This window comes from Podarcis gaigeae (genome assembly GCF_964106915.1).
Source record: "Podarcis gaigeae genome assembly, chromosome: 3".
NCBI lineage: Eukaryota > Metazoa > Chordata > Lepidosauria > Squamata > Lacertidae > Podarcis > Podarcis gaigeae.
The window spans coordinates 75378091-75397389 of record NC_139680.1 but is presented as its reverse complement, the minus strand read 5'-3'; the positions used below and the strand labels follow the sequence as shown (position 1 = coordinate 75397389).

Here is a 19299-nt window from a genome sequence, read left to right as displayed (position 1 = left end):
GATATTCTTGGGGAATTATCCTGATTGCATCTCTAAGAATGTGCAAGCTTCCCTATAACCATTCTCTACTCATTACCCATTAATGCTCCACTTAAAAACACAAACTAAATAGTAATTTACCCTGTAATATTTTTACCAATAGCTGAAAGCCCAAGGAATGCTGATAGCATAATCCACGAACCGATTGCCCTGTGCACTCCCAGAAGTGATTGCGTGGGAGCTGTTGAGTGCATGAAACATACTTTAGGTTTTAATAAATGGCCAGTGAAGAGCACTCAAAGTGAAAAGTTCCCCCCACCCTTTTCAATGCAGAAAGTATCCACACAGGATGCAAGAAAATCCTCAGAGCTGAACGTGGTGGTGGTGGTTTTCTTAACCCACTCTGAGCACCATGAATATGGGGCTATGGAAATGATAAATATTGGTTATCATGGGCAATAATCGTATTTGTGAAACAAGGTAGTATACAAAATGTTGATGGTGGTTTGTGTGGACCCAGGGAAGGCCTTGAGAATCTTGCTGTAACCATTAAAACCCAAATCATGTCCAGGAAAAAAATCCAATTTTACAAATGTAGAAATGCTATGATGCCGCCACTTTGTGAGCCAATTATAATATGAGCTTCAAAAACAACAACAAATTCAGAAATTACTTTTACCGTATGTGAGTTAAGATAATTATGCTACATTGCTTAAGGCTTGCAGTACAGTTGAAGATATTTCGTTCCTTGTAAAAATTTGTTTTCATCTTGTCTGTGCCTCTCATAATAACCGCAGGTAAATGCATTTTAAAATGTAATTTATATAATTGAATGCATTTTTAAACTGAAATTTTGCCAAAAGCAATTGAAAACTCAGATGATAGCAAGAAGGCTTCTCCAGGAGGCTGTATACTTTATTAAAATGAGAAGAACCATAAGTCGCAAGCGCATTTCTTATAAATTGAAAAATGGGATGAGCAAGATCTAATAGATTATTTTAAGTGATATGACACATCCTTTCACAACATACTGAAGAATAACACACATTTTCTAGCAAGCTGCAATGGTTTTTGAGAACTAACTGGGACAGGTCAAAGTTCAATACAATATGAGGAATACATTTGAGTTGGTATGAAAGGTTCTTTGAAATAGCAGAAAAGGAATTCATTTTGCAATTGTTGAAGTATCTGCAGCACAAAACAACCGAGTGGCCATCAAAAATGGGAGAATATAAGGCATGATCCTAAATCTGATGTTAAGTGGCAGAAAATATGTTCATTTCTTCTGTGGTCCTAAGCATATGTATGAGGAAGTAAAGTCCATCGAACTAAATAAGATGTATAGGTGGGAATATGACAGCCATCCAACTAAAACAAGGTATTCCATGAATTTAGCAATTTACCGAATGGGACTTTCCTACCTCTCCACAGTCCCCCCTCCCCCCCCCCCCCCCGCAAATCATTACCCAGCTGGATTGCCTGACATGAATTTATGTGTTCCATTCCACACCCACCGAAATTAGCATCATCATCGTTACAAATAGGATAGCAAAGAAAGGGTACATTTCAATCTTACGGATGCCTGCTGGATCAGGCCAATGGGCTGCCTAGTTCAGCATCCTGTTCTCACAGTGGCCAGTTTCCTCTTAAAATTCAAATAACCACCTTTTTTCTGCTTCATGAAAACAAAATGCTTATAAAAGGTCCACAGAAGCTCATCCTTGTAAAATAATCTTACTTCCACCCCACTTCTTTGAGCAGCAAGAAGTTCCAGGAACTCAGCATTTACCCAGATTTGGTTTCCATTTGAAGGTCACTGGAGGCTAATTGGCATTTTGTGATGTTCGTTTCTTTAGATACAGGTTGAGCATAGTTGGAGATACATCTTAAATTAAAGGTAAAGGTAAAGGTACCCCTGCCCGTACGGGCCAGTCTTGACAGACTCTGGGGTTGTGCGCCCATCTCACTTAAGAGGCCAGGGGCCAGCGCTGTCCGGAGACACTTCCGGGTCACGTGGCCAGCGTGACATCGCTGCTCTGGCGAGCCAGAGCCGCACACGGAAACGCCGTTTACCTTCCCGCTGGTAAGCGGTCCCTATTTATCTACTTGCACCCGGAGGTGCTTTCGAACTGCTAGGTTGGCAGGCGCTGGGACCGAGCAGCGGGAGCGCACCCCGCCGCAGGGATTCGAACCGCCGACCTTTCGATCGGCAAGTCCTAGGCGCTGAGGCTTTAACCCACAGCGCCACCTGCGACCCCATGGGTCAGTAAACCATGGACCTCTAGATATTGTTATAATACAACTGTTGCTGCTTCCACCAACATCCTTGACCATTAACCATGCTGGCTGAGTCTGATGGGAGTTGGAGACTGCAATTATCTGGAGATCTGCAAGTTGACAACCCATCTTAAACAATTGAACGGATAAAAGTCCACAGCTCCCACATCAGACCTTCATAGAGACCAACCTGCAACCTTAGGTTGTCCACACAGCCAACTCTTTCTTGGTTTCTGTCTCAAAAGAGCAGACTATTGCTTTTACACCTGGATGAATAATCTCTTGTATTGGATAATGCAGACATTTTATACTGGGAAGGCCATGATTTAAAATTTGGCTGGCATGCATGTCTTTGGTATGGGAAAGCTAAAATCTGTAAGAGTTTTATGAACTGCATTCTCAGGAAGGATTTGTAGTGTTTGGGAGAAATATAAAAATTTGCTGGAAAGGAAAACACCTTTACGGTTATCCCCCATTGAAGCAATTACAATTAAGAGAGTTAATATGGATAGACAATGGGCGATTTACAGGGAATTGCTGGATTTTGCGGGGGGCGGGACCCAGACTGAAACCTATGGAAAACTTAAGGCGTCAAGTTACGGACTGGCTACAATACCACCAATACCAATACAATACCAAAAACAGGTGTTTTTAAACAGCTTATCATCACTAATGTAAAATACATGTCATGATATGCAGTTAAGATTCCATATTGCTTGAGAAATCCTTGTTAGAGCCAAGTTTGATTTAAGGAAGACCTTAACCTTACTAAAATTCCAGCAAACGCCCCTGGCTTCTGTAGATGGACGGGCTGCAAACTGACTTTTGATCTGTGCCATTGTTCTGTTGGGGTGAAAAACAGTGGAAGTCCTTCCTTACTACATATTGCACTGTGTGTTTCCAAGAATATTGGGAATATATTTCTAAAGCAACTTCTGAGAGATTATTAACTCTGGTCCTACCAGCAGAACTTAGAATTCCTGCTGGCCAATTTTTTACAGTGACTGTTTTGGCTCTGGCAGCCAGGAAGCAACAACAAAAATGACTCATGTTGTGGGTTGTAATCAGGATGCTTGGCTATTGGACTACTGTAACTCTGTAGAGATGTTTTGTATGTATTTCTTTGACTACTGCCTGATTGGATTTATTATTTTTGGTTGATATTTTGTTCTGCTCTGTTATGGCCAAAGGGTAAAATAAATAAACTTGAAATGAACTTCTCAAAAGCAATCCGGCTGAAGTTAGTTGTGCTTAAGTCCCATCAGAATCAAAGGGGTGGCGTAGTTAAGTTAGTTAAGACTAATCTGCTGTATGGATTTCAGCAATGTGATGGACACAATCCTATGTCGCAGGTCCAATGGCTGGATCAAAATTAAGATTTGGAAAAGCAAACCAATTTTTCACCATCACAGTATTCAAACAAGCAAGGAACCAAATACTTATTTAGAATACGGAGCCGTCAAAGATATGTAGCAATAAATGAACAAAATAATAGAATTGTACAGTTGGAAGGCATCATGAGGGTTACCTAGTCCAACCTGTGCAATGCAAGAATCTTTTTGCCCAACGTGGGGTTTAAACTCATGATTCTGAGATTAAGAGTCTCACGCTCTACTGACTGATCTATCCCACATATCACTGGTCATTTTAGCCAAAGGTAAGCTGGCTGGGTAAGCTCAGGAAAATTAAGAGAAATAAATACAAACAATTTGAAACTAGATACAAGTAGGCACCCAAGCCTTTAGAACAGGCAGCTGTGGAATTAATAGAATGTACTTACCAATGGCAAAATACTGAATGAAAAGTAATTCTGTTTGGTCATATTAAGGGGAGGGGAGGAATTAAAAAAAAGGGAAGTCTTACATTTGAACGAAATGAGAAACATTAACCAGTTTTCTAAATAAACTCCCGTTCAAAAATATCATTGGTGCTCCTATGTTCTGCTCCCATTGCAACATGCATTTCTGATTTCAGTGGGATTCAAACATCGCTAATGTCATCTGAATTGCACAGGTTTTCCCTACAGAAAATGCAAAAACTTTGATTTCTCTAAAGAACTGAAACGGTATAGCAAACTAGGTGCTCAGTGGACTGCAAAACTTGTTTCCTTTGCATACTTGTAAAAAATGCTTCTACATTTTTGTAGAAAATGCATTCCGTCTATAAAAGTAAAAGGTAAAGGACTCCTGGACAGTTAAGTCCAGTCGAATTCCACTATGGGGTCAAGGGAGCTTTCAGGCCAATGGAGCCAGTCTTTGTCCACAGACAGATTTCTGGGTCATGGGGCCAGCATGACTAAACCACTTCTGGTGCAATGTGACATTGTGATGGAAGCCAGAGTGCACGGAAACACTATTTTGCTTACCACCGCAGTGGTACCTATTTATCTACTCATGCTGGTGCATTTTTTAACTGCTAGGTTGGCAGGAACAGAGACAGAGCAACAGGAGGTCACCCCCATTATGCAGATTTGAACTGCCGACCTAGTGATCAGCAAGCCCAAGAGGCTTGCTGGTTTAGACCACAGCACCACCTGTGTCCCCTTATTCCCCATATACCCCCCCAAAAAAAACTGCTCTTGAGAGTATGAGAATCCTTTACAGTGGTGTGGGAAGTGCTATACTGGGCTGCAGCAAACTGACAGTTTTGCAGCACGGAGTTTGAAAAACGTTAAATAGTATGCTTTAAATAACTGAGAGCTAGCCAGTTTATAGCATAGTGAAGTACCAACAAGATGTTTTCAGAACCAACTGCAAATTATTTTAATTGTTTCTCTGAATGAACCCAATCCAAGACAGTAACAAATATTGTATAAAAAAGAAAATACATTTCATTTTATCATTACATTTTGAAACTAGGAAAAATGCAATTAAAGAAATTAGAATTTTTCAATCTTGGGTAAAAGATTGAGAATAAAAATACTGTTTTATTTAATAACACATTAATAAAATGCAACTTAACACTAAATATATTCAGAATATTATTATATGAACTGCTGTCTTGGTGAAACGAGATTAACATCCTGTGGAAACATCTCAGCATCTGAGTGAGTTGTAACCAATAAACTTTCAGATCACAATAGCAGAAAATGAGGAATTAATTGGACAGGAACATTTGAAAAAAGAGAAGGGCAAAAGGGAACCTCAGAACTTTTCCAAATGAAGCCACTGCCCTAAGGCAGGATTCTATAAATCTATAAATATGAAGCTCCAACACAAAGGGCTGGTTGAGTATGTTGAAATTTGTGTGTAGCCTAGTCTCCTCTTTGTGACTGGGCAGCTCCAGAACTATTCTGAAATAATGCAAAGATAGAAAAGTGAAGTCTTAGTTCACAAGTACATATGCCTGCCTAAATAAGTTAGAATCCTTAAATTATAAATGAACAGGGCTGAAGCTTTAAATTATAAATTCAAACAATTACATTCTCAAAAAAAGGGGAGTCCACAACTTGCCTCTGGCTAGATTTCACAAGTGAGAGGTAGGTTACTCTGAAAAGGCAGAGATGTCAAAGCTGCAATTTGTGTGTACTTATGAAGTCAATATTCCTCCCTTCCCTCCTGCGCATGCACTCATAGAAAAACTGCCTCACTTTTTAGTACATTGGCTTTTCTGGATTATTCCTCTTCTAGTGACAAGAGTGAGCAGAGCCATTCAAAGTATCTGTAGTTGGTCTATATTATTATTGAGAGGATGAGCTTTTTTCATCATTCATGGAAACTTACTATGTATAGTTTGAGAATGGTTTCTCCCATGACACCCTCAATTTAATTTGCCCCCTCTCCAACTTAAATGAAATCTTCCTTCCTGCAATTGAATTTCATTTGCTTTTTCTATATTTTTGTTCTATGGTGTCCCAAAGCCCGTTTTGTCCTAAACACACCCTGTAAATTCTGCATTTGTTTCTCCTTTCTGATCTTGATTCACTTCAAATTGTCCTGTAGTATTCTAAAATAGAACACTGAATTGAATTGAACCTTCTACTACATACTACTGTATTTATTATTTTATTTATATATTGCCCTATACCTGAAGGTCTCAGTATACTGTACCGTTACTTCTGACATTTTGAATGCAATATTTATGCTAATGAAACTAAAGTAGCATTTGTCTATAACGACATGACACTCACATCTGGTACTGATGCACTAAGAGCCCAATCCTATGGAACCCCAGCACATAATCTTGTTTCATTCTTGATCTCAATCCAGTGCTTATTAAGGGTTCTTTATGGAACTTTCACACAAAAGAGTGGGAAACTCTTAAATCTGGCCTTTCAGGTACACTTGGCAGGCAGTAGAATAAGATCCTCTGCATTTCTGAATTAGGATCTGACTTCATTTTAGAGGCAGAAACAATATGAACTTGCACTATAACAGAAACAGGACTTGGCTCTTAATTGGGACAAAACACATCTACTCTAAAACTTACATGAACCTGGTCTTACTAGTATTATTTACTTAAGGCATTTATATCCCATCCTTAACAAAAATCAGTACTGCTGATGCATGACACCCAGCGTGCTTCCAGATAGGCTACTTATCTGTGCAAAAGTTAGTTCTTATCCCACACTTTCTAGTGTAATTATTGTGTTACTTTTCTCACTGCAGAAAGTCCAATAAAAGTGAGGGAAATTGCGCTGGAAAATGCAAGATAACAATCACAAGCTGGCAATGTCATATAAGCACTGCGCTAACATATCAGGAATAATTCTCAGTAAGCTGGTGGCATCATATAGCCTCCACACAAGTTTCATGCAACCCTATCAGTGTGAGTGCACAATAAACAGCCAGTTTGCAAGTTCCTTGTCTCTCATATGTCAGTTAAAAATAAATGTGAGAGTGCTCCTGTTCATCTCATTTTAACTGTTTCCCCCTTCTGAAATTAATTTAAGAATTAGACTGTTCTATTTGAATTGAAAGTGTGTCTGAGGACTTGTATACAAATTGTTTTGATCACTGAACACTTATTGGACATTAGCTAGGATGGTAGAACCACTGCACAATCACATGACATTCATTTGGTGCTGCAGTAAAACAATATCAAAAAGCATTTTTGACTTATTCATATTACTGACTTGCTCAGCATTGATGAGACTGAATTTATTTCAGAGGATGAATTGTTGAGTGCAGCCATTGCTACATGTTAGATCTGCCTTTTGGCATAAAAGCCCAAATTCTCTTTCAAAATAATATTTGCGCTAGCGTGGCAGAGGCCAAATGTGTCACATGGCAGCAATGCCATTCCACTTCATAAACTTAGGTCCAAACTGTAAACGACATTAGTTTACGTAGCCTTGTATTTTTTCTAAAATGAAGTGGGGTGGGGAGGGTCAATTCTTTACCCCATGCCACAGTCTTGATACAAATCAAGGATCCCTATATCTACTTGCAATGAAAAATGGGAGACACTGGCCATCAGTCAGATAGGAATTCTGCATGCACCCAAATACTCATTGGAAACACACAAATGTATATTTGCATGGCAGTCTTCTCCCAAAAGTTTTTGAAACTTGTTTGAGTTTCAAAAGCAGCTCACCATTCTGTACGTGTGTGCGAGAGCACTAGCCTAAAATCCAAACAGTTGCAGAGTTCTGCATGCTCTGGATGGCTCACCTAAAAATACCCATGGTACATTTTTCATATCCATCACTTATAAAATAAAAACTGCATTTGTGAAAGACAGTCATAATACTTGCAAACTTAGCATATAAAAATAAAGACATTTTCACTTTGATCTGGTCATTATTATTGGTAATTACATTGTGTATCCTGGAAGCTTGTTTACTACTAATTCACTGATGTGTCTATATTGACTAATATCCACCATCTCAAAATTATCATCTTTTTCTTTTTCAGATGCATTGCTTTCTTCTAACCCACTAAGATCAACATCAGACACACTGGAGGGCAAGTAAGAGCTAATTTGAGATGTCCTTATTGACTGGCTCCTTTCCACAGATGATTCACCTTTTTCTACATTATTATTTCTCTCAGAGGGAACTTGTTCCTCCCCCAAGGTCTGCATATCTTTGCTCCCTTCCTTGTTGGCCCGCTGAGCTGAAAGTTCCTCCTTTGAAACTCTTGCAGAAGGAGAATCATGATCAAATTGATTAAGAGCAACACCTGTGGCTTTTCCATTAGATTTTGAATAATAGGTCTTTTTAAGAGATTGGATAGGAGATGTATCTGAGAGAACTGGAACAGGGGGTGAAATGCTTTCAGCAGTCATACTTCTTTCAGACATTTTAGAATCCGAGTCCATAACAGACTGGCTTTGATTTGGGTTTATTAGCAAAGGTTCAGAGCTGCTCTCTTGAGCTTCTAAGGCTGTGCCTGAACTGTCAACATTGGTGAAATCTTCTGAATAGGCTACATTTTCAGAGCCAAGAACCACTTCACATGAATTCTTAAGTCCATAGCTACTTTCAAAATTGTTGCTCTGGCTATCATTACGAAGGCTTGAAGCATCCCAATTATTTTTCAGTACACATTTTTCTTCTTCTGTATCAATTTTACTTTCAAGGGCATTAGTATCCTGCAAACAGACTCTTGGCAGATGGACTTTCAAACTCTTTTCTTTATAAGAAGAGCTAATACTTTCAGGAAAGCCCTTGTGTTTTGCATTTTCATGACTCTTTACACGGCGGGCTGCAACTTTTTTTTTGAGATCACAGGTTGGTCCCTTTATGGTGGCAGAGTATTCTTGGTCAGTACTGCTTTGTATTAGAGTCTCAACATTTTCATTTATTTGAGCATTTTCTTCAGAGATGCTTTTTTCATCAAATTGTACAGAAGACTTTGAATGGCGCTCGGGAGAGCTCCGCAATAGTTTCCCTTTATTTGAAGAGCTTTTGCCTTTCCTTTCAATGGTGAAGTCTCCTTGCTTTTTTCTACGATGCTCCCTTTTTTCATGCACTTTCAACATGACTGGATTGGAGCGCAGCAAACGAAGTTTTAGAGTATTTGTTAGCCCATATGTAAGCCTTCGTTTAGGGGAAGAGTTTTCCTTAGTATTGTTTCTCTCAAGATTGCCACTTCTTTCCATTTTTGTGAATCCTTTACCAGTGCTTGTAACGTGCATGGAGGGATACATGCATTTTAAATGATCTGGGCGGTTTCTTTTTAACTTTGGGCTAGCAGACCTTCCTCTCTCTTTATGATTAGGAGAGGGTTTTTTATATTCCCGGAAGGGGCATAGACTCTTGACACTTGAGGGCGGGGCTTTTGTACCATCTGCTACATTTTGGTATAGCCATGCTAACTGAGGATGCACAGTAGACGGCCCTGGCTGCAGTGACTGGTTGCTCAGCAGGGACAGTTCCACCAACAAAGCATTCAGCAGAGGCAGCTGGCTCAAGGTTTGTCTGAGCTGATCATGGCTACTAAGCGCTGGAGATGCCAAGGCAGGCTCCGGGACGCTACCTGAAGGCTCCTCCTTAAGAGGCTCTGCAGAGGGAAAGACGATTTCTTCTTCTGGAAAAGGTTCGCGAGGTGCAGCCACCGTCACCATCCCTGACGCCGCAGTTTTCGGCGTGGAGCAAGGATTTTCAGCCGGGCGGCTATAGTACATTGGCGGGGGGCAGAAGACGTTGGTCAAAATCTCCAACTCTTGGGCTGCTTTCTGCACAGCAAGGCTGGGGGGTTGTTCTTCGGTAAGGGTGCTGTTTAAGGACTCCGTGCTGCCACCTTCCGGGGCAGCGTCTTGCTGGTCTTCTTCTCCCTCTGGGATGAGCTCCAGGTTGACCCCTCTGTCGCTGTGGACGCTGGGCGGACGAGGCGGTGATCTGTGCCGCTCCTCGATGTGGGGCTCCCCGGGGGCCGCCCCCTGCCCCAAGTGGCCCAGCAGGCAGGGCCCCAAGTTGCTCAGGCGGTAGCTGAGGCCCAGTTCTCCCACCGGCTCCCCCATCAGGTCCCTCAGCGGAAACTGCCCCCTTCGCCCCCCGGGGCCGCTGCCCAGCAGCAGCTCCTCGGCGGCGGCCGCCAGGGAGACGCTGGAGGTGCCCAGCAGGCGGGCGGGGCCTTGTCCCGGCGGCAGCGCCAGCAGCAGCGCGTAGAGCGGGGAGCGCCTCAGGAGGCCCTTGAGGGCGCCCGGCCGCAGCCGGAAGAGGCACGACTTGCCCCGGCCGAAGGGCACCAGCGGGCCCGGCACAGAGTGAGGGGCGCGCACCAGGAGCGTGGGGAAGTCCAGCAGCCGCAGCGCCACCGCCGGGCGGAAGGGCCTGCTGGCCGGCATGGGCGTCGGCAGCAGCCGCGGCTCCACGCGCGCCGACTCCACCAGCAGCTCCAGCGAGAACAGGCTCTCCTCGCAGCCGTCACCCTCCTCCATCCCGGCTCGCCGTCGACAGCAGGGCGGGCGGGCAGGCGGCGGCGGCGAACGTTCGCTCTCGCGAGACCGGAGGGGGGAAACCGCGCGGCCACTCGCGCGCGCCAGCCTCCGCGTATAATTATCTCTATGGAAGCCGTTGTCTAGCGACCGGCGGCCCTCCCTGCGTCTGTCCGCCGCTGCCGCAAAGCCCTCTGGGAATCCCAGCTTACCTCTCCTGCGATCAAGCTCTCTGGGCCGTATCGGGGTCAGGACCGCGGAGTCGGAAGGGACTCCCAGGGGTCATCTAGTCCAACCCCCCGCCAAGAGACGTGCTAATGCTGGGAGCTGCTAGACAGCAGGCCGTTGCCGCAGGCGGAGGCTTGTACGGCGCAGTATCCGCAGCAGCAGAACGGGTTTCATTGTCTTGCGCGCCTCATTTATCTTAATGTTATTGCTTAATCAGCCGTTCGCTTAGACTAGAGCAAAAATAGTTTTTAGCATTCTGAGATACCAGTGAAGAGAAACCTGGTGCCCCCCCCTTTCTTGGTCTCCTGACTTGAGGGGCATAATCCAGACAAAGATAAAGCACCTTAAATTGCTTTTGGGTCGTCTTCAGTGTGAGCACATGCTGACCAATATCTAGCGGAAATAAACAGGATGAATTTGTAATTTTGCTTGAATGCCCCTCAGGGTTTTAGGGGTTTGTTTTTGCATTTCCTACACATGCTTCCCCCTTTTGTGCTGTTTTTCAATGTTAAATGTTGCAGGTGTTGGAAGAGGAGGGTGAGTGGGATTTCAAAGGGGAAGAGCGTTGTTTACATATGGATGCATGTATTTCTTTAGCTGCAGGCTTTGGAAAATGTTCTATCTTTTTTGCTGTACCGGAGAAATCATCTCCACTGCAACATGAAATTATAGGATTTCTGTTTGCCTTTAATTTTTGTTTTGAGTGGTCGGTTTAGCTAGCTCTGCTTTCATTGATACACGCATTGAAAGTATGCAGGCAGCGTTCAAAATTAAGATAAATCTGGGCCCAAACTTTTGTGATTTTAAGCCATCCTCATTAGAAGAGGAAGACATATATCCTTTTGGGGGGGCTTTGTCAAGAAAAAGGAGTATCCACAGATGTAGACCCATTGAACATAAAATGTCAAACTCAACTTTCCCCTCCCCTGCAAAATAACTCAGTCATTGTAACAGACTGGTTTTCTGAGAACATGAACTTTCATGAGAGCTAGTGTGTTTTTATTACTCATTGTTGCATAGAGAATGCTTGAAAAAGTTAGTGAACTGTTCCAAATATTAAACAATCAGAATGGAAATTAAAACTCTTCCAAAACCATTTTTCCTCTTCAAACTCACTGATTTATCCTTAATCTGATTGTGTTTTGGGCTTCATCCAAGACTTTTAAACACTTGGGGTTTGAATTATTTGGAGTGAGTAATTCACGTATGGCACTTAGTTTGCAGACAGGAAGATTGCTGTTGTCAACAGTTCAAGCCAATGTACCAGATTTGACTTGGCTTCTTCTTGTTTGTTAGGATTAATGTAACACATCTCAGTGAGCTGGAATCTGTGCTGCCTGCAACAAGAGTTGTGCACTCAAGCAGCCTGGAGAGAATACAGAGCACGTGCTCTACAGGCCAGATATGGCCTCCCTTCCCTCCATGACAGGCAGAGAGCAGTGCCCCAATTAGAATGGAGCAGTGCCCTTTCATTGCGGGAAGAGATAAGCAGATACTCCTTTTATGTTTTATGGAATGAATTACTCTTCCCCCAAAGATGACACAGTATTGCACGTATAAATGTTGACGTTTAAAATACTTAAATCATGGGGAAATGCCCAAGATTCACATGCTGAGTAGCCTGTGGTCTGTATTATGATGCATGGTAAAGCTTGTGCTTTTAATGCAGTTTAGAGGATTAAATGCACAATGCAGGAGAGGAACACTTATGAGTAGGAGATTTATTTTAAGCTAGAATGTATTTGTTAGGATTTGGTTTCTCCCTTTTGTACAATATATACAGTAACTGTATTACATTTATAGTAACGTTTGTTCAGTTTCTGAAAACAATCTATTAAGATTGAAAGCATCTATAAACTATCGAAATAACAATTTGTCTTTTGCTTTGTCATAATATTTTTAAAAATAAATAGATTCTTAAATACTTGTAATATTGCGTATATATAAAAATATATTTTAAACAAACAAACATCAGAGCACTCTCAAACTCAGGCACCATCCCTCCATAGCCACCTCTATTCAGTATGATAGCCACTTTCAGGCATCAGTTCAAAAAGCATGTTTGCATGAGATTCCCTTCCTCCTGTATATCTGGTTTACACATGCATGTGTTTGCCTTTTGATTCTTCAAATAATCACATGCTGAGAAGTAAAGTAGTTTATGTAGTTGCAATGCTTCCTGAATTATGCAGAATGTATTCATGCTTATTATCAGTATATCGCTGATTCAAACACTGCGCTGGAGCCAGACTTAAATCATGCCTAAGAGTAATGTCATTGATTTCAACAAGTCTGTTCTAAGCATGACTAACAAAACATGTGCACTCCAGCCGAGCAGCAGCAGGGCTGACAGAGCAGTGGAACCACCAATGTCTCCACAGCCCATTCTGATGCACATTTAAATGTGCTTTCCCTTTTGGATATGGAGTAGAACGCACATCTAAATGTGTTAAAAGTAATGCTTTGGTTGAAGACATGACTTTTGCATTTGGATGCATATTCGCATATGGAACTAATTTACATTTGTGGTCCCTGATAATGAAGGCTGCTTCTCTGGGCAGATTGCCTTCATTTGAGTAGGATGTCTTGGGATTCTTCCAGAGCTTTGCTCTTTTGCAGGTTGGATTCAGTCACGTACAGGCAAAATCACACTGAGCAATTAAAGTGGATTTGACACTCCCATTCCCAAAACCCAGCACCACCACAATGGACTTGTTGGCAATAAGGAAAGTGATGGGAAGTTGCACTGGAAAATACACAATAGCAATTGCTCAATGTGATGTATTATAACCTCTTCACAAACAAATCTGAATAGTTGCTAAATAAACAGTTTTAAAAATGGCTTCCCCATTTGTTCTCCTTGTAAGTTTGAGGCAACTTGGGTTATACTGCTGAGAGGTGAGAACTGAGACAAGGGCTTGTTTGTTTTTTCTGGCCGTTTGGCTCCCTCACTTCTTCATCACTTTCATCATCTCCAAATAGTCCCAGACACTGAAAGGAATACATGATGAGTGAAGAGATACTTACATTTAAAAAGCTGTTTTGTTCAGCTGAATGAAAACTGGTTGATTAAGAAAAATAAACGAAAAGCCATCAAAGCTGTGGTTTATTTTCAGCAGGTTCTGATAAATGGAAGTGAAAACCAACTTTTCCCATTTCTCTGTTTCGTGACTTTCTGCCTCCTGCCTTCCCTGCCAATAAGTGCAATACACCACTTTAAGAAGAAAGGAAAATTTTGTTTCATTTTGTGGCACTTTAAAATGGTTTATAGTCAGCATTTAGCCAATGCATTGGCGGGCAGAGGTTGAATTTGATTGATTAAAAGAATTGGTGTTCACAGCTAAACCTGCCTTTACCCAAAGTACCGGTATGTGTCCTAAAATTATACCTTCTGATTTGAGAGATTTGACCTCCAGTCCCAATACATAGGAAGGAGATGGGGGTGGGAGGCTTGGAGGAATCTGTGGTTCTCCTGCTATGGTTGGAGTCCAGTTCCCATCAACCCCCTAGCTAGCATGGTCAATGGTCAGGCATAATGGAAATTATAGTCCAACAGCAAATGAGGGTCTAGACATTTCCCTTTCCTGACATAGGGGCTGGCTGTAAAATAGATACTCTTAAGCTTGTCCAGAAAAAGCTGCATAGTGAAGTGATATTTATTCTTTGACTGAGTTCTGGCACTGAAATTTATTGTTTGGCCTGAATAAATTCCTACATTTGCCTGACGTACAGCCCAGTTACAATAACAAAAATATATTTTTGTATGTTTGATTCTACAGGGACTAACCTGACTTAAATGTTAATGCCCATCACTAGGAATTAGAAGGTGGTCATCCCTTCTTAAAGGATGGATGTCTTCATAGCTAAAACTGCAGTTTATATCCTTCCAAATCCAAGCCAATGGTGGCAAATTAAAATAGCTGCTCCAGGGAATAGCCAGAATAAGCAGAGGCATGGCTCACTCATGGTAAGTCATGGCTTAGCAAAAGCGTATGGACTCCTAGAGATAAAATTATGATCTCTTTGTTCCTCCCCGATTATTCTGCTATTGCACTACAGTGAACTAAGCCATGGTTTGGCTTAGTGTGTCATTTCAGCCTGCACTCATAGCTTTCCTACACAAACCATAAGCTATAAATCACAGGAAAAACTTTAGTCAGTCTAGAAAAGGCTAAACCACAAGCCCAGTTTTGGGCAACATCCTCAGCCAAGCCATGACTTAGCTCTGTATGGAGAGAAACAAAGCAGCTGTAGTTTCCCAGGGCTTGTGTGTTCACAATATGCCATAGTTTGACTTAATGCAGTGCCTGGGGGCGTCCATTTGTCCAGAAGTACCTCCTATGGTGGATGAGGTAAAGGTAAAGGTAAAGGTACCGCTGCCCGTATGGGCCAGTCGTGTCTGACTCTAGGGTTGTGCGCTCATCTCACTTAAGAGGCCGGGAGCCAGCGCTGTCCGCAGACACTTCCGGGTCACGTGGCCAGCGTGACGAAGCTGCTCTGGCGAGCCAGCACCAGCGCAGCACACGGAAACGCTGTTACCTTCCCGCTATATATTTTTTTTTTATAATATTTTTTATTGAGTTTATGAAATACAGAAAAAAGAATAGAGAACAGATTATAAGAATAAAATAGAAAGGTTACAAATTTTCATGTTCTTTTTTCCAAGTCTACTGTACTTCCCCGCATCCTCCCAACCCTGCATTCTCTGTGATACATAACATCAGCAATTTGTTAACTTGTTTCAATACTTGTTGTATCCTTCGTTTTATCATGTTACCCAATTTCAAATGTGTTATAACCCAAATCATGTACATTTTCATTTAAACACAATAAAGTTGTTTCATTATTCTACCTCTGACTTCTTGTGCCTTAATTTCCATTTCTTTAGTTTAACATTGCTGAAGCTAGAATTTCCTAAAAGGTGCATTTTTTAACATTCATACAGCTTATAATGTTTTTTCAAATAGTCCTTAAATTTTTTCCAGTCCTCCTCAATTGTTTCTTCTCCCAAGTCTTGGATTCTGCCAGTCATTTTGGCCAGTTCCATATAGTCCATCAACTGCGTGTGCCATTCCTCCAGTGTGGGTAGATCTTGTGTCTTCCAATGCTTTGCAATCAGGATCCTTGCTGCTGTAGTGGCGTACATAAAAAAAGTTCTATCCTTCTTAAGCACTCTCTGGTCCACCATGCCCAGGAGGAAGGCCTCCGGTTTCTTAGGTAAGGTAAATCTAAGTACCTTTTTTAGTTCATTATGAATCATCTCCCAAAAGGCCTTCTCTTTCGGGCAGGTCCACCAGAGGTGAAAGAATGTCCCTTCCGCCTCTTTACATTTCCAACATTTATTGTCAGACAGGTGATATATCTTAGCAAGCTTGACTGGGGTCATGTACCACCAGTATATCATTTTCATAATGTTTTCCTTCAAGGCACTACATGCCGTAAATTTCATTCCGGTGTTCCATAACCTTTCCCAGTCTTCAAACATAATGTTATGCCCCAAATCCTGCGCCCACTTTATCATGGCGGATTTGACTGTCTCATCCTGAGTATTCCATTTAAGCAGCAAGTTATACATTCTCGAAAGTAGTTTATTTTTTGGCTCTAACAGTTCTGTCTCTAGTTTCGATTTTTCCACCTGGAATCCAACCTTCTTGTCCACTTTAAAAACCTCTTGAATTTGTGCATAGTGCAACCAATCTCGCACCTTGTTTTTTAGCTTTTCCAAGCTCTGCAACCTCCAATTGTCTCCAATTTTTTCAATTATTTCCCCATATTTAGGCCAATTGGCCTCCATGTTAAGTCTCTTACGTGCCTTGGCCTCCACCGGTGAGAGCCACCTCGGAGTCTTACTCTCCAATAAGTCTTTATATTTTGTCCAGACCATCAAAATTGCTCTTCTGACAATGTGGTTTTTAAACAATTTGTGCACTTTAACCTTGTCATACCACAAATACGCATGCCACCCAAAAGCATTGTCAAACCCTTCCAGATCTAGGACATCAGTGTTTTCCAGTAAAATCCAGTCTTTCAACCAGCAGAAGGCTGCAGATTCATAATATAACCTCAAGTCTGGCAGGGCAAATCCCCCTCTTTCTTTCGCATCAGTTAATATTTTAAACTTTATTCGGGGCTTTTTGCCCTGCCAAACAAACTTGGAAATATCCTTCTGCCACTTTCCAAAACATTCCACCTTGTCCACGATCTGTAGGGCCTGAAACAAAAATAACATTTTCGGCAGTACATTCATCTTTATAGCTGCTATTCGGCCCAACAAGGAAAGTTTCAATCTTGACCATGTTTCCAAATCTCTTTTGATTTCTGACCAACATTTCTCGTAATTATCCTTAAACAAATTCAAATTTTTGGAGGTCAGATACACCCCTAGGTATTTTACTTTTTTAACCACATTTAGTTCTGTTTCTTTCAGGAACTCATCTGTTTCTGTAGTTGTCAATTTTTTTGCTAGAACCTTAGTTTTTTGCTTGTTCAGCTTAAATCCCGCCACCTGACCAAAGTCAAAAATTAATTCTAACACTCTTTTAGTACTAGAAACTGGCTCCTGTAGTGTTAATACCAGGTCATCTGCAAATGCTTTCAATTTATATTGTTTCACTCCGACCTCAATTCCCTGTACCAACCGGTCCTTTCTAATCATGTTCAATAGTACCTCCAGAACTGAAATAAACAATAGGGGGGATAGAGGGCACCCCTGCCGTGTCCCTTTTTCAATTTTAAACTCCTCTGTCACCACATTGTTTACTATCAATTTGGCTTTTTGTTCTGAATATATTGCTTCTATTCCATTTTCAAACCCCCGCCCCACTCCCATCCCTTCCAAGTTTCTCTTCATAAACATCCAAGAGATATTGTCGAAGGCTTTCTCTGCATCAATAAAGATTAACACCGCTCTAGTGTTAAGATTTGTTTGTAGAAGTTCCAGAATGTCGATAATGTTTCTTGTGTTATCAAACAAATGCCTACCAGGGAGAAAGCCGGCCTGGTCCTTATGGATCACTTCATTAAGCACTTTTTTAAACCTACTTGCCAAAATGTCCGCAAAAATTTTGTAATCCACATTTAGGAGTGAGATGGGGCAGTAGTTCTTAAGCTGGGTCTTTTCAGTTTCTAGTTTAGGTATCAATGTGATGAAAGCTGCTTTCCACGTTTCCGGTGCCTTCCTCCCCTCCATAATCTGGTTACAGACCTCCCACAAAGGTTGTATCAAATAGTCCTTCAAAACCTTATAATATTTGGAGGTAAGTCCATCGGGGCCTGGAGATTTGCCTAATTGAAGGTTCTGAATGGCACTTTCAATTTCTTGCTGTGTGATATTACTATTCAGGGTTGTTCTCATTTCCTGAGGTATTTTCTGTAATCCGTTAGTTTTAAGAAATTGGTCCACCTCCGAATCTTTCTGCGGCCCTTGTGAATAAAGTTCTTTGAAATATCTCTGGAAGCACTTTCTAATTTCCTCGGGTTTCTGAACCATTCTCCCTTCAATCTCTAGATTTGTAACTGTATTGAGTTTTTGTCTCTTTTTCAACTGCCATGCTAGCAGTTTCCCACACTTATTTGCTGATTCAAAAGATCTTTGTTTCATTTGTTTAATTTTCCATTCCACCTCTTGATTTATCAATTTCAAATATTGTGCTTGGAAAAATTTCACTTCTCTCAGCACTTCCTTCGACTTAGGCCTGGATCTTAATTTTTTCTCTCCATCTCTTATTTTTTCCAATATCTTCTCCTTCTTTTCATTCCAGAGCTTTTTCTTGATCGTATTTTGTTGTATTAGAAACCCTCTCATGACTGCTTTACTTGCGTCCCAGATTGTTCTTTTTTCCACAGTGGTATTTAAATTTATCTCAAAATAGTCCTTTAAGGTTTTTTGGGCCTTCTTAACAATCTTCTCGTCCCTTAGTAAGGTGTCATTCATTTTCCATCTAAAGGATCCGGTTGTATTTAGTCTCAGTTCCATTTTCAAAGCGTTATGGTCGGAGCAGGTTTTTGGGCAGATTTCCACCTTTCTAGTCTTGGGTGCCAGTCCTCTAGTTATCCATATTTGGTCGATTCGTGTCCATGTCAGATGAGCTTCAGAAAAGAAAGTTCCTTCTTTTCCTAGGGGGTTCTTAACCCTCCATATGTCAATTAAGTCCATATTGTCAGTCATTTCAAAAAAAGTTTTAGGTAGTCTGCCATCTTTCGTTATGTTAGCGCTTTGCGACTTATCCATATTTACAGACACAACCCCATTCATGTCACCCAACATAATGATGTTGTTATAATCTAAGTAGTCCAGCATAATCTCATGCAGCTTCCTGAAAAATTCCGATTTTCCTTCATTTGGAGCATATATTCCTAATATCAAAAATTTTTCTCCTTGTGTCTGGATTTCAATCGCCAAAATTCTGCCATGTTCATCTTTAAATAGAAATTTCGGTGACAGGCTCTCCTTTGCATATATCACCACTCCTCTTTTCTTGACTTTATCCGAAG

General features: G+C 41.4%; 1 protein-coding gene across 1 annotated transcript; it reads right to left on the bottom strand.

The window, feature by feature from the left end:
* Nucleotides 1–4993: 4993 nt before the first annotated feature.
* Nucleotides 4994–12725, bottom strand: MAP10 (microtubule associated protein 10). The gene has a single exon (XM_083734035.1). It carries the CDS (start codon nucleotides 10579–10581, stop codon nucleotides 8011–8013), a length of 2571 nt encoding a protein of 856 aa, XP_083590161.1. The 5' UTR covers nucleotides 10582–12725; the 3' UTR covers nucleotides 4994–8010.
* Between the last annotated feature and the right edge of the window lie 6574 nt (nucleotides 12726–19299).

Bases quoted from the DNA above. Each gene is read 5' to 3' on its own strand.
- MAP10 (XM_083734035.1), bottom strand. From the start codon at position 10,581: ATGGAGGAGGGTGACGGCTGCGAGGAGAGCCTGTTCTCGCTGGAGCTG.